The sequence below is a fragment of the Neofelis nebulosa genome, chromosome 8 (assembly GCF_028018385.1).
Source record: "Neofelis nebulosa isolate mNeoNeb1 chromosome 8, mNeoNeb1.pri, whole genome shotgun sequence".
NCBI lineage: Eukaryota > Metazoa > Chordata > Mammalia > Carnivora > Felidae > Neofelis > Neofelis nebulosa.
In genome coordinates, this window is record NC_080789.1 from 66,709,490 (window position 1) to 66,722,538 (window position 13,049).

General features: G+C 38.6%; 1 protein-coding gene across 2 annotated transcripts in view; it reads left to right on the forward strand.

Moving 5' to 3' along the window:
- Positions 1 to 13,049, forward strand: part of CCNT1 (cyclin T1) — a 45,832-nt gene that overhangs the window by 4,863 nt on the left and 27,920 nt on the right. The window contains exons 2-3 of one of the 2 annotated variants that reach the window (XR_009265739.1): positions 5,770 to 7,085; positions 8,868 to 8,949. Coding sequence is in view for 1 of the 2 variants with exons in the window: in XM_058742952.1 (XP_058598935.1) it covers positions 6,925 to 7,085; positions 8,868 to 8,949 (243 nt within the window). In the remaining variant the exon portion in view is untranslated. Of the gene's footprint in view, positions 1 to 5,769; positions 7,086 to 8,867; positions 8,950 to 13,049 lie in introns of those variants that run through there. The other variant, XM_058742952.1, reaches the window with a different exon arrangement.

A 13,049-nucleotide genomic window follows, 5' to 3' on the forward strand; every position in this document is an offset into this window, starting at 1 on the left:
GTTTTTATTCTTTTTTCTCTTTGCTTTTCAGTTTGCGAAGTTTCTATTGACATATCTTTAAACTCACTGATTCTTTACTTGGTTGTGTCCAGTGTATTGATAAGCCCATCAAAGGCATTCATTTCCTTTACAGTGTTCTTCAGTTGTTTTTTGTTTTTTTTTTTTCCTGAAGTAAGCTCTAGGCCTAACATGGGGCTTTAACTCATGACTCTAAGATCAAAAGTCTACTGACTGTGAGCCAGCCAAGCACCCTATTACAGTGTTTTTTATGTGATATATCCTTTTGTAATTTTTTTTTTTTTTTTTTTTTTTAGAGAAAGAGTAGGAGTGGGAGAGAGGGAAAGAGGGAGATAGAGAATCCTATGCTCCATGCTGAGCATGGAGCCTGATGTGGCACTTGAATTCATGACCCTGGGATCATGACCTGAGCCGACATCAAGAGCTGACACTCAACCAACTAAATCACCCAGGCGCCCCTCTAACATTCCCTTTTGATTCTTAGCTTTCATCTCCCTGCTTGCATTACTCATCTTTCTTGCGTGTTGTCCACTTCTTCCTTTAGAGTCCTTAGCATATTAGTCAGTTAAATTCCCAGTTTGATAATTCCAAAATTATCAAAAGTCTGGTTCTGATGCTTGCTTTGTCTCTTGAACAGTACTTTTTGCCTTTTGGTATGCCTTATAATCTTTTTGTAGAAAGTTAGATGTGACATATTGGGTAAAAGGAATGGGGGTTTTATATTTATCTGTTTGGGAATTAGGCTGGTATTTCCTGTTTGCTATGGCTATACCTGTCAGAGGCTAAAATTTCCTCTGATGTCTCTGTCTCCCATGTTATCTTTGGGTTTACCTACAGACTCCTTAAATAGGGTCTGAATTTGTAGTTCCTTCCATTGTAATCCTGTTATTATACAGATCTACTGATGTGTTGATAAGAGGGGGAAGCTGGGGAAGTGTTTTTTTTTTTTTTTTTTTAAGTTTATTTATTTTGAGAGAGAGAGCATGAGCAGGGGAAGGGCAAAGAGAGAGGGAGAGAAAGAGAATCCAAAGCAGGCTCCACACTGTCAGTGGCGAGCCTGATGCAGGGCTGGAACTCATGAACTGTGAAATCATGACCTGAGCCGAAAACAAGAGTCATCCGCTTAACCTGACTGAGCCACCCAGGTGCCCCGGGGGGAAGCGTTTTATAATCCTATCAGGTCTCAGTATTTTAGTGAGTTTGTGTCCTCCCTGGACTGACCTTCACAAATGCTTATTAACTTATTCCCCTCCCCCGCCCCCATCTTAGGTGAAACCAGAAGGCTAGAGGAGGCTGGAGTTGGTTATTTTCCTTCTCCTATGTTGGTTAGGCTCTGTTAAGTAGCTACCATTGAGGACAGGCCTTTGTTAAGGAGAACTGAATGCTCTGGGTCTATTTCCAAGTATTTTTTCTCTCTCCCTGCCAGAAGGATGAGGGGATTTTTCTCCAATCTTCATAGTAAGACCTATGGGGCTCCTGGAGGTAAAACTCATGAAAATGTGGGGGCCCTCAGGAGTTGTTGTTTTTGTTTCAATCTCTCAATCTAGCCTATGTGCAATCTCCAGCAGTTAGTCAACTGCCCAAGTATTCCTATCAGTTTCTGGTTTCAAAAGTAGTTTTTGCTCCCAGTAAGTCATGAGTTTCTGTTCTGCCTCTTCTGATTCTGTCTTTCTAGTTTTTATAGTGGAGGTTTGCCCTGTCATGTCAGTTCTCTGCTGGATCTAACAAGGGTTGTTGATTTTCAGTTTGTTCATGTTTTTTTGTTGTTATGAGAACAGGGGCAATGACTTCCAAGCTCTTTACATATCAGATTGGAAACCAGAAGTCCCTGTCTATTGTTATCTATACGGAGGAAATACTACGTGATGGTGTGTTCATCTCTTCCCAATTTCATGCTCAGTGATGTCATATTTGTAGCCTGAAATTGGCCATAATGGGAGAATTTACAATACAGAATTGGCAAATGCTACAAACAAAAGCTTGATTTATTTATTTTGTTGACTAGACTTAAGAAAGAGATAAGAGAATAAATTAATGTAGATTAAGTTTAAAAGTGTATCATGTTGGGGCACTTTGGTGGCCCAGTTGGTTAAGCCTCTGACTTTGGCTCAGGTCATGATCTCACGGTTTATGAGTTGGAGCCCTACATCAGGTTCTCTCCTGTTGGCATAGACCATACTTCAGATCCTCTGTCTTTCCCTCTCTCTGCCCCTGCCCCACTCTCTCTTTCTCTCTCTAAAATAAACATATTAAAAAAATAAACATAAAAAAAGTATATCATGTCTATAGCCATTAAATTGTCAATAGCTCAAAAAATTGAAAGATTCTTCAAATTTTCAAAAACTATTATCCAAGTCAGCAAAAATGTTGCTCAAGTCACTGAAAATAAGTGGAGTTCCAACATTAAGTCTCATTGTTTCACTTTTATTTTATTGATTAACATAAACGAAAATGTCAACCAATAGTCAAAACTATTCTCATTTGTCAAATGAAATCACAGGTTAGTTCTTAAAACAAGAATTTGGCAAAACTGGAGGCGCCTGGGTGGCTCAGTCGGTTGGGTGGCCAACTTTGGCTCAGGTCATAATCTCATGGCTCGTGAGTTGGAGCCCCACATCAGGCTCTGTGCTGATAGCTCAGAGCTTGGAGCCTGTTTCAGATTCTGTGTCTCTCTCTGCCCCTTCCCGCTCATGCTCTGTCTTTCTCTCCTTCAAATATAAATAAACATTAAAAAAAAAAAAAAGAATTCAGCAAAAGTGGGTTAAAGTATTCTGTGAGAATCAACTGGCTATAAGAAATTTATGATAAAGATTGTAGGCGTGCCTGGGTGACTCGGTCGGTTAAACTCAGGTCTTTTTTTTTTTTTTTAATTTTTTTTTTTCCAACGTTTTTTATTTATTTTTGGGACAGAGAGAGACAGACAGAGCATGAACGGGGGAGGTGCAGAGAGAGGGAGACACAGAATCGGAAACAGGCTCCAGGCTCCGAGCCATCAGCCCAGAGCCCGACGCGGGGCTCGAACTCACGGACTGCGAGATCGTGACCTGGCTGAAGTCGGACGCTCAACCGACTGCGCCACCCAGGCGCCCCTAAACTCAGGTCTTGATGTCATGGTTCCTGAGTTTGAGACCTGCGTTGGGCTCTGTGCTGACAACTCAGAGCCTGGAGCCTGCTTTGGGTTCTGTGTCTCCCTCTCTTTCTGCCCTTCCCCAACTTGTGCTCTGTTTCTCTCTGTCTCTCTGTCTCAATAAACATTGATTTAATGTTTAAATAAACATTAAAAAAAAATTTATGATAAAGATTGTATACTCTATTTTTTAGAAATTGTGTGCTACACATCTTTTATGTTGGTAAGTTTATGTATAAACTTATGTACATATATGTACACATATAATTATTTTCTGGATAGCTAGTTGTTAATAATTTACCAGAACACCCACACACCATGGCCAATTTCAAGCTATCAGAGTGACATCAACTGAATGTGGAATTAGGAACAGTTACAAATGGCACACCGTCTTTTCATGTTTTAATTTGGAGACTATACAAATGTTAGAAAGAAATTTTTTGGGGGAAATTTCTTTTTTAAATGTTTAAGAGAGGGAGAGAGAGAGAGAGAGAGAGAAAGAGAGAATCCCAAGCAGGCTCTGAGCTGTCTGTGCAGAGTCTGATGCAGGGCTCAATCTCATGAACTGTGAGATACTGACCTGAGCCGAAATCAAGAGTCACCTAACTGACTGAGCCACCCAGGGGTCCTGGAAAGAAACTGTTTTAACAGTAGTAGATGGTAATGTTCAACGTGGATGAAATACGACATTTGTAAGCACAATGCAAAATAAGATCAAACCATGCGATATGGTATAATCCTACATTCAGAACAAGATTAATCTAGTTATGAGGAAGAGTAGCTTGATGGGTTTCATTTATAGGAAATAGGGTCCTATTTAAATTAAAAAAAGAAGAGAAAAAAAGGAAAATTCCTCTGGTTTAAGATTTTGTCAATTGTTCTTTCAGAGCAACTTATGTGAAGTTTAACATTATTTTTTATTTATTTTTATTTATTTTTAATTTTAAATGTTTTTACTTATTTTTGAGAGAGAGAGGCAGAGCATGAGTGGGGGAGGGGCAAAGAGAGACAGACACACACACACACCAACTCTGAAGCAGGCTCCAGGCTCTGATCTGTCAGCTCAGAGTCCAAGGTGGGGCTTGAACTCATGGACCGTGAGATGACGTCCTAGCTGAAGTTGGATGCTTAACTGACTGAGCCACCCAGACGCCCTGAAGGTTAACATTATTTTGACAATAAACATGCAGTGAATACCTACTATGTGCCAGATGGTGTCCCGTCAGGATCCAGAGATAACATTTAAGATCACACAGCTAGTTAAAAGAACAGCTGGGAATTTTAAGGACATTACACTAAGTGAAACAAGCCAGTCACAGAAAGACAAACACTGTATGATTCCACTTATAGGAGATAGCTAAAGCAGTCAAACTCATAGAAGCACAATATTGAATGGGGGTTGTCAGAGGTGTGAAGAGAGGGAAATGAGGAGTTGTTCAATAGGTATGGAGTTTCAGTTCTGCTAAATGAAAAAGTTGTAGAGACCAGTTGCATAACAATGTGATTACAGTTGACCCTATGGAATGTACATTTTTAAGTACACTTAAAAATGGCTGAAGGTTAACAACAACAACAAAAAAGAGCTGGGATTTGAATCCAGGCCTGATGCAAAACTCATGTTTAGCAATTATTATTGCTGCCTACTTTCAAATATTTATCTTCAGTCAAAGAATATTTCCTTTGTCATATTTCCTGTATGCCTGGGTAGCAAGGCATTGATTACCACCTGCATTGCCTAGAGCTTAGCAGATACTGCTAACTTTTTCTTAGCAGAACTTTTTCTTGGAAGACTGGTATACTCAGCCAGGATAGCAAATTCAAAATGGAGTCATTAGTCCAAGGGATCAAATAGAGAACCAAACACAGGTCAGAGAAACAGGCAAGAGGGTTCTGGGAGAAATAATTTTGGCTGTTTAAAAGATTATATAATGACTACATAATTGAAAAAATGCTTATTCTACTAAAAGAAACAAGTCTGTGATATCAGAAGTTTGAAATCATACATTTTTTAAATGTTATAACCTGAAATAAGTCACTTAAATCTTCCTGAACCTCAGTTTTTCTGTAGTAAAATGTCGCTAATGCTAACTGTAGGTAGTAGATGGCAGAGAAGGGCCTGAAATGGAAGGAAATACTTCTGAGAATGAATTAGAATCCAACTGAGTGAGAACAGCCACGTCTAAAATGGTGAAACTCAAAATATTATAAAAGACAAAGGATCTAAATCTATACCAATTTAATTAAGGCAAATTGAGTGTTTTAGAAAAGCAAGAATACAGTTTACTAGAATGGAAAGAATTATGGCATTAGATTTGATTTAAAAACCTACACTTATAAGCAGTGTAGTGTAGGGCAAACTACTTAATCTCCCCGAGTCCGTTTCTTTATTGTAGGGTGTTGTGAGCAAATATTTGACAAATATTTATTGACTACTAGGGCCAGGACTGCACTAGGTAAGTGCTATGGACACAAAGATGAAGAAGGCATTGTCCTTGCCCTCAATTTTAATATAATAAACACTATGATAACATCTAATCAATGTTTTCTATGTTCCTATGATCCAGGTACTATCACAAAGCTTTTAACTAATTATAGCTTCATTTAATCCTTCTCACAACCTGTAGGTACTATTATTACCATTTCCATTTATACGAGAGGCACAAAGAGGCTAAGTATCTTGCCCGTGCGTTCAGCTGGAGTGTATCTCGACGGAGGACAAGGACTTACAAACTTGTGCGTGTGTTATGTGGAGGTGGAAGCTTTCCACAATGAAGGAGTTTTAGTTCATTCGTCCGCCAAACGAGGACTGAAGTACTACTATCTCTTGGTAGTGATATTGGGCCTTTTAAATGAAGAGTCAATAGTGCGCCTGGAACATAGCAATCACTAAATTAAAAAAAAAAAAATTTGAGAGGGAGGAAGGGCAGAGAGAGGAACAGAGGATGGAAGTCGGCTCTGTGCTGAGAGAGCCCCACCCAAGGCTTGAACTCCCGAACTGTGAGATCATGTATGACCTGAGCTGAAGTCCGAAGCTTAACTAACTGAGCCACCCAGGCGCCCCATAATCGCTAAATTCATTAACACTATTCATTTCATTTCATTCCCTTATGTTGAATCACTGTAGCAAGGGATAGGAATTTTTTCAAGGCTTTGGATAAATGTTGTAAAGCGGCTTTGTAAATGGTTTACACTGTTACCAACAACGTAACAGCTTTCTTGTTGCTTTATATTACGACATATGATAGGGTCACTCTTTTTGATTACTTTCTTCAGTTTTCGACAGTCTCACCTGTTTTCTGTCAAGTTCAGAATCGACACCATTTTTATACCTCCACCTCCACCACAAACGAAATTCTCTGAAGAACCACCGAGGGGCGCGTGGGCGGGCGCCTACGCCCGCCACAGCAGTTACCCCGCCACTTCTTCCACCACGCCAAGGCTAAACCCAGATCTCGCGGGAGGAGATGGGGTTTCAAACGAGAACTTCTAACCCCACCCTACCCCCAGGGGTCACATGACTGGCGCCTGCGTCCTAGACTCAAGGTCTTTCCTGGTTGCCTACTGGCTGTTAATTCGGCTACAGGCTGTCGTGAGGTCCATTCCGGAAGTAGACCCCTGATCTAGTTCTTCTTTGCGGAAGCCTGTCACAACCTAGCAGTCCATCCTCCAGCGGAAGTTCGTCACGTCGCGGTTGCCCCCGCACAGCGGATGTGTGTCGCCGCTTAGGTGACGCTGGGAAGTGCTTGCAGCCTCCGCCGCTGCCTTCTGGTTGAAGCACTATGGAGGGAGAGAGGAAGAACAACAACAAACGGTGGTATTTTACTCGAGAACAGCTGGAAAACAGCCCGTCCCGTCGTTTTGGCCTGGACCCAGATAAAGAACTTTCTTCTCGCCAGCAGGCGGCCAATCTGCTCCAGGACATGGGACAACGTCTTAACGTGTATCCTTGCGGCCTAGGCCTCCGGCCTTGGAGTCAGACCCGCCTAGCTCGGGCGTCCAGGCCTCAGGCTATGTCAGGGACGGAAGAGGGAACAGGGTAGGCAGGGGCTGAATGTCGAGGTGGTAGAACCTGCGTTGGGGCAGCCTCAAATTCAGTGTTTGCGCGAGGGAAGCGAAGCGGAGTTAATTTCCCGCTCGCTCACCAGTGCCATCAGCCTTGCTGGGAATTCGTATCCTTCGCAGTTTTGTGTTTTAACCAGCCTTTCCTAGTCCCTTTTCGTTGTGTTGTGGTCTCTTGGTCTGGTGACTTTCAGATTGTACTTTTCCGCTATGCCCTAAGGGTTTGGTAGAGGTTTCCCTGTTGATGGCTGCCTCTTGAACTTAGTGTTTAAAGAGAGTTTTGAGAAATTCAAGACCTGAAGGGCTTATAAAGAAAGGGTGACCTAGAATTAATGCCCCAGCTTAGGTTCAAAATCCGTTCCTCCCAATTACTAGCTGTTTAGGAAACTTGTCAAATTCTTGGTTTTCTCGTCTGTAAAATGGAGTGTTACCCCTTGCATGTAGTTTCTGTGCCCAACACAATGCGTGGTATTTAGATTTTCAAATGGTAGCTACTGTTAAAACTATAGAATTCCAGAGGAAAGAAGGATGTCAGTTTCTGTTCGTAAGGATACAGACCCAAGGATCTAATGTTTTAAAAAAGCATATAAATAAGCACTTACAAATGTTGGGTTTTTAAATTACTCAGAGTTCTAATGTGTATTTTCTTTGCATTTCAAAGATCAGGTAACTTAATGACTTATTTCACTTGAAGTATTTTTGTTAGAAAATATACTCATTTTGTAACAGATAAAGCGTATATAGTTTTAAAGTCTGAGAGTGGAAAATTATTTCTGGGTGGATTAAGTGTGTTGGGTTAAGTGTGTTTCTGAGTGGATTAAGTGTGTTGCTGGCTGTAATGTTTGTGTCTTAAAGTTGTGCTCCTCTCAAAAGAAGTGTCCTCTTTGTTGCAGATATCCATTTTGTTTCCTAAGCATCAGTTCAGTACTGAGTTAAGCTTTTTTTTTTTTTGTTTTAAATTCTGTTTCCATACATCTAATCCTTTTTTATATGTGTGTTGTTGTTAAGGTTGTTGACGTCATGGGATGACGACCTTTTCTCTGAATAACAACCCACATTGTCTTCTGAGGGCTTTAGAAGTAAAGGCATTTAAGTTTTTTTCTTGTCAGTGAATGAATATAAAGTCATTCCATAGTGTTTCTGGTCCAAGGGATCACCATATGAAAAGGCTTATTAGTTGCCAGAGACAAGTGGGAGTGGAAAGTTAATTTCTAGAGGTCAGAAGGTGAGGAGATAGTGGAGCCATACCTAGGGGCCGGATTACGGAAGGTGTAATGTTGTAAGTCATGTGAAGAGATACCCTGAGCTAATGGATTACCACTGCAAGATTTTCAGGAGGCAAGTGACTGGTTTAGGTCTTACGTAAATTTTTTATATCCTTCTTGATCCCCACGTGCTAAGAAGCTTGCTTGTGTATCAATTTAGCATAGTGTTATATTGAATATCTGTTGTATGTATGTAAGGCATTATGTTAGGTGTCAATTGGTGGTTAATAACTTGGTGAAGGAAAACAGATTTGCTCTTTAATTTGGAAAATTATGTATGATTTTCCTTTAGAAGCATGTATTGTGCATGGCTGCATGGTCCTTTTGGGAGGATATACAGGTTGTATTTTCGGGAATCGTGCTGCCAGTCTGTTTTGGGGCCTTAACGAACATTTTAGCTCACAATTGACTATCAACACTGCTATAGTATACATGCATCGATTCTACATGATTCAGTCCTTTACACAGTTCCATCGAAATGTAAGTCTTTTTTTGTATGTGTAATCCTTTCGTGATTGATTCCAACATGTGTGTGTGTTTGTGATCTTTGTTGGTGAACTGGGATTTGAATGGGATCATTATGTGCCACACTGAATCCAGTTCTTCCAATTTTCCTGCTTAGGTAGTTATTTGGTAGGCTTAGTGTATCCTTAGAATAGGTGGATTCTCTATAAAAAGATTATTGAACACTTAAACTTAGCATTTTGGGGATGGGAGAGGAGCATTAAAGGGGAAACAATGCTTAATTTCAGTGTAATTTTTGAAATACTAAATAACAATATAGTCACAGGAAAACAGGTGAACGTAAATGATTCAGTGACCAGTTGGGAAGGGAAGGCACATTATGTGATGACTGGGGGGTGACTTTTAAGACAGGAAAAAGAAAATAATAGTAATAAAGGGATTTTTTTTTTCTGGACAGAATTGTAAATAGTGCTATTTTCAGTTTTGATACCTGAAATGGTCCTATTTAACATTATTATAAGTGACTTGGAAGCGAGTGCATAGTGATTTCCCAGTTGCAGGTAAGACTATATTTGTTTAATAAAATCACAAGGTAATAGGGTTAAACCTGATGAATACTTCGTATGGATTTGTGAGTCAAATATTTCATCTTTTTTTAAAGAAAGGTTATGTTTTGTGGAAAAGTTTTCAAGACTTGTCCTTAGGATGATAGCTTTGACCTCTTTTTTTTTTTTTAATGCCATAGAAAGAGAATCTGTGAAGCTAGATATTGCTCCTGTAAGATATTGGCATACTCACAGGAAACCCTTTGGATCTGTGGATTAAGTGTTCCGAATTTTTGCCAATTATCCAGTCAGCTTGGCTTTGTCCTATCAGTAGAACTTTTACCTGCAACCATGCCCTACCTCTGATTGCAAGGAGCAAACTAAGACAGAGAAAAGCATTTATTGAGGGTATCTGATAGTTCTAGAATAGAAGGCAGTGCGGATAAAGAATGAAATTTGAAGACAAAGTCCATAGCTGTCTTGCCAATTCTAAAAGTTTTCTAAATGTCTTCTCTTTTATTATGGTAAAGTATATTTTTTCCTTATTTCCTATGTATTATACGCTTAGCAAGGACAGAGACTCATTTTTCTGTATATCCTCCAAAGCACCTTCAGTAAATTTGAATGAATATGACTTGATAATTATTCAATATGGAGAGACTCTAGTGGATGACACGACCTTTCCCAAAATCCAGTGACTTTAAATTTGGGATTGTTGTTTCTCTCTAGAGAATTGATTTTAGGCACATTTGAAAATTAACAGATCAAAAATATCACCTTTTAATATCTTAATTTTTAAGAGTTTACTTGTGATAAGTTGAAAAATTATAAAGCACATCATACATTATTGTAGCATTGATATTTGTCCAGTCAAGCTGCCATGCATTTTTCATGTTATTATTTTTTTTTTACCATTACAAAGGTAATAAATACTTATGGTAAAAATTAATATAGAAATGTATAATGTAGGGGTGCCTAGGTGACTCAGTCGGTTAAGGGTCTGACTCTTGATTTCAGGTCATGGTCTCACAGTTCATGAGATCAAGCCCCACATTAGGCTCACTGCTGGCAGTGTAGAGTCTGTTGGGATTCTCTCTCCCTGCCTCTTCCCCACTCGCACACTCTCCCTCTCTCTCAAAATAAATGAATAAACTTAAAAAAAAGTAGGAAAGAAAGACATGTATAACGTGGAAAGTGAAAGCTCCTTTGTAATCCCACCCTCCGGAGGTAACCACTGATAAATGTTTTGTCATTTCGGGTCTTGGACATTTTTTTATAAATATACTAGTATTTATTTCTAGTAAAAAAATCATTTCTTACTATACTCTTATGCGAGTTGCTTTTATCAGTTAACAGTATATTCTATCTTTTTGTATTGGTTTTTCATTACAGTTGACTTTTGAACAGGGTGGGGATGGGGCACTGACCCCCACATAGTCAAAAATCCACATACAACTTTTGATTCTCCAAACACTTAACTACTAATAGCCTGCTGTTGACCAGAAGCCTTACCAATAACACAGTCAACACATCGTTTTTTGTGTGTGTTATATATACCATATCCTTACATATCTCCAAACACTTAACTACTAATAGCCTGCTGTTGACCAGAAGCCTTACCAATAACACAGTCAACACATCGTTTTTTGTGTGTGTTATATATACCATAATCCTTACAAATAAAATATGCTGGAGAAAAGAAAATACTAAAATCATGAGGAAGAGAAAATACATTTACAGTACTGGACTATATTTATAGAAAAAAACCCACATATAAGTGGACCCACACAGTTCAAACCCGTGGGGTTTTTTTGTTTGTTTTTTTGTTTTTTGTTTTTTAATGTTTGTTTATTTTTGAGAAAGAGACAGAGTGTGAATGGGGGAGGGGCAGAGAGAGGCGGAGACATAGAATCTGAAACAGGCTCTAGGCTCTGAGCACAGAGCCTGACACAGGGCTTGAACTCACAAACTGGGAGATCATGACCTGAGCCGAAGTCAGATGCTTAACCCATTGGGCCACCCAGGTGCCCCAAACCCCAAATGTGCCCCCAATGTGTTTTTGAGGGTCAACTATACTTTAAATGGTCACATAGTATTTATTTGTGTAGTTACTATAATTTATTTCAGCTCCCTATTGGTAGATATTTGGGTTGTTTCTAGTTTATTAATTACAAATAGTGTTACATAAAATTGGTACATACATAGTATGTGACTTATGTGCTTGTTCTAATATAAATTCCTATAGGTGAAATTGCTGTGTCCAGGAGACTGCATTTGAAAAATTTTTATGTCAGTTTGCCCTACTGAGATAATATCAGTATACATTGTTTCATTGTGCCAGTTTGCCGTACTGAAAGATTATATCAGTATGCATTGTTTATAGCACTGTAAGAGAGGATCCTTTTTTCTGCTTCATCACAAATAACTTCTATTCATTACATCAGAACTTCTATTCATTACATCAGGAAATACCGAGTTTTAACTACTTGTTGAGCACTTGGGATACAGTGGTGAACAAGATAGAGGTAGTCCTAAATTATTTTCTTAATTTACATTTCTTCAGTTAGTGAAGTTGAGTTTCTTACACCTCTTGGTCATTGTTCTTATGAAATTGAAGAATTGACTAAAAATTGTTGATTCCCTTTGTCCCGCTTTTATCCTGATTTCCTAATTTATATGAGCTCTTATGTATTACAGCTGTATTTCACATGTTGTGGGTACTTTTCTCATTTTTCAGTGTTTTGGAGCCTAGAGCTCTTGCTTTTTAAACATTTGTTTTTTAAAAAAATTTATTGAAGTTGAACAGTAAAGCATAAAAATCTGAAGTGTGCAACTTGATTAATTTTTGCATTATTGTATTTTGCATCACTTATATCAAGATAAAATATATTTCAAACACCCTGGAAGATAGAGAGGTTGCCTTTCAATGGAAATAAGTTTTATTTCTTTAGTGAACATGATTGAATGATTTATTTTTACTTAAATAGATTTATTTTTACTTAAATACTGGCATTGCATTACTCTCGTTTTGAGAAGAAATTTAACCTCATGAATTGAATTTCTATATGTATTATTTTAAATATTTTCAAATGGGGGAATATAAAATTAGTGGTGAGCAACTTGGTATGTGTGTTTATGTTGTATTTCATATATTGTAAAATGTGGGTGTTGTATTTTGATACCTAACTGATTTGATTATGTGTATTTTCTTCTGATTAGCTAATCCGTAAGGGGTCAAACTTAGTGGTTAAGAGGATGGGCTCTGGAGTCAGACCTGTCTAGATTTGGATTTTTGTTGCACTGCTTACTAGTTCTATGGCTTTGGGTAAGTTACATAGGCCTCAGTTTTTTCATCTCTTTGGAGTCAGTAACAGTGCCTGTCTCATAGAGTATTAATAAGATTTAAATGAATTAATTTACAAAATGCCTGTACCATAGCAAACAAATATTAAGTGGCATTTTTATTCTTTTATTTTTTTAATTTTTATTTTTTTTAATGTTTTTTAATGTTTATTCATTTTTGAGAGACAGAGACAGAGTGCGAGCAGGAGGAGGAGCAGAGAGAGGGGG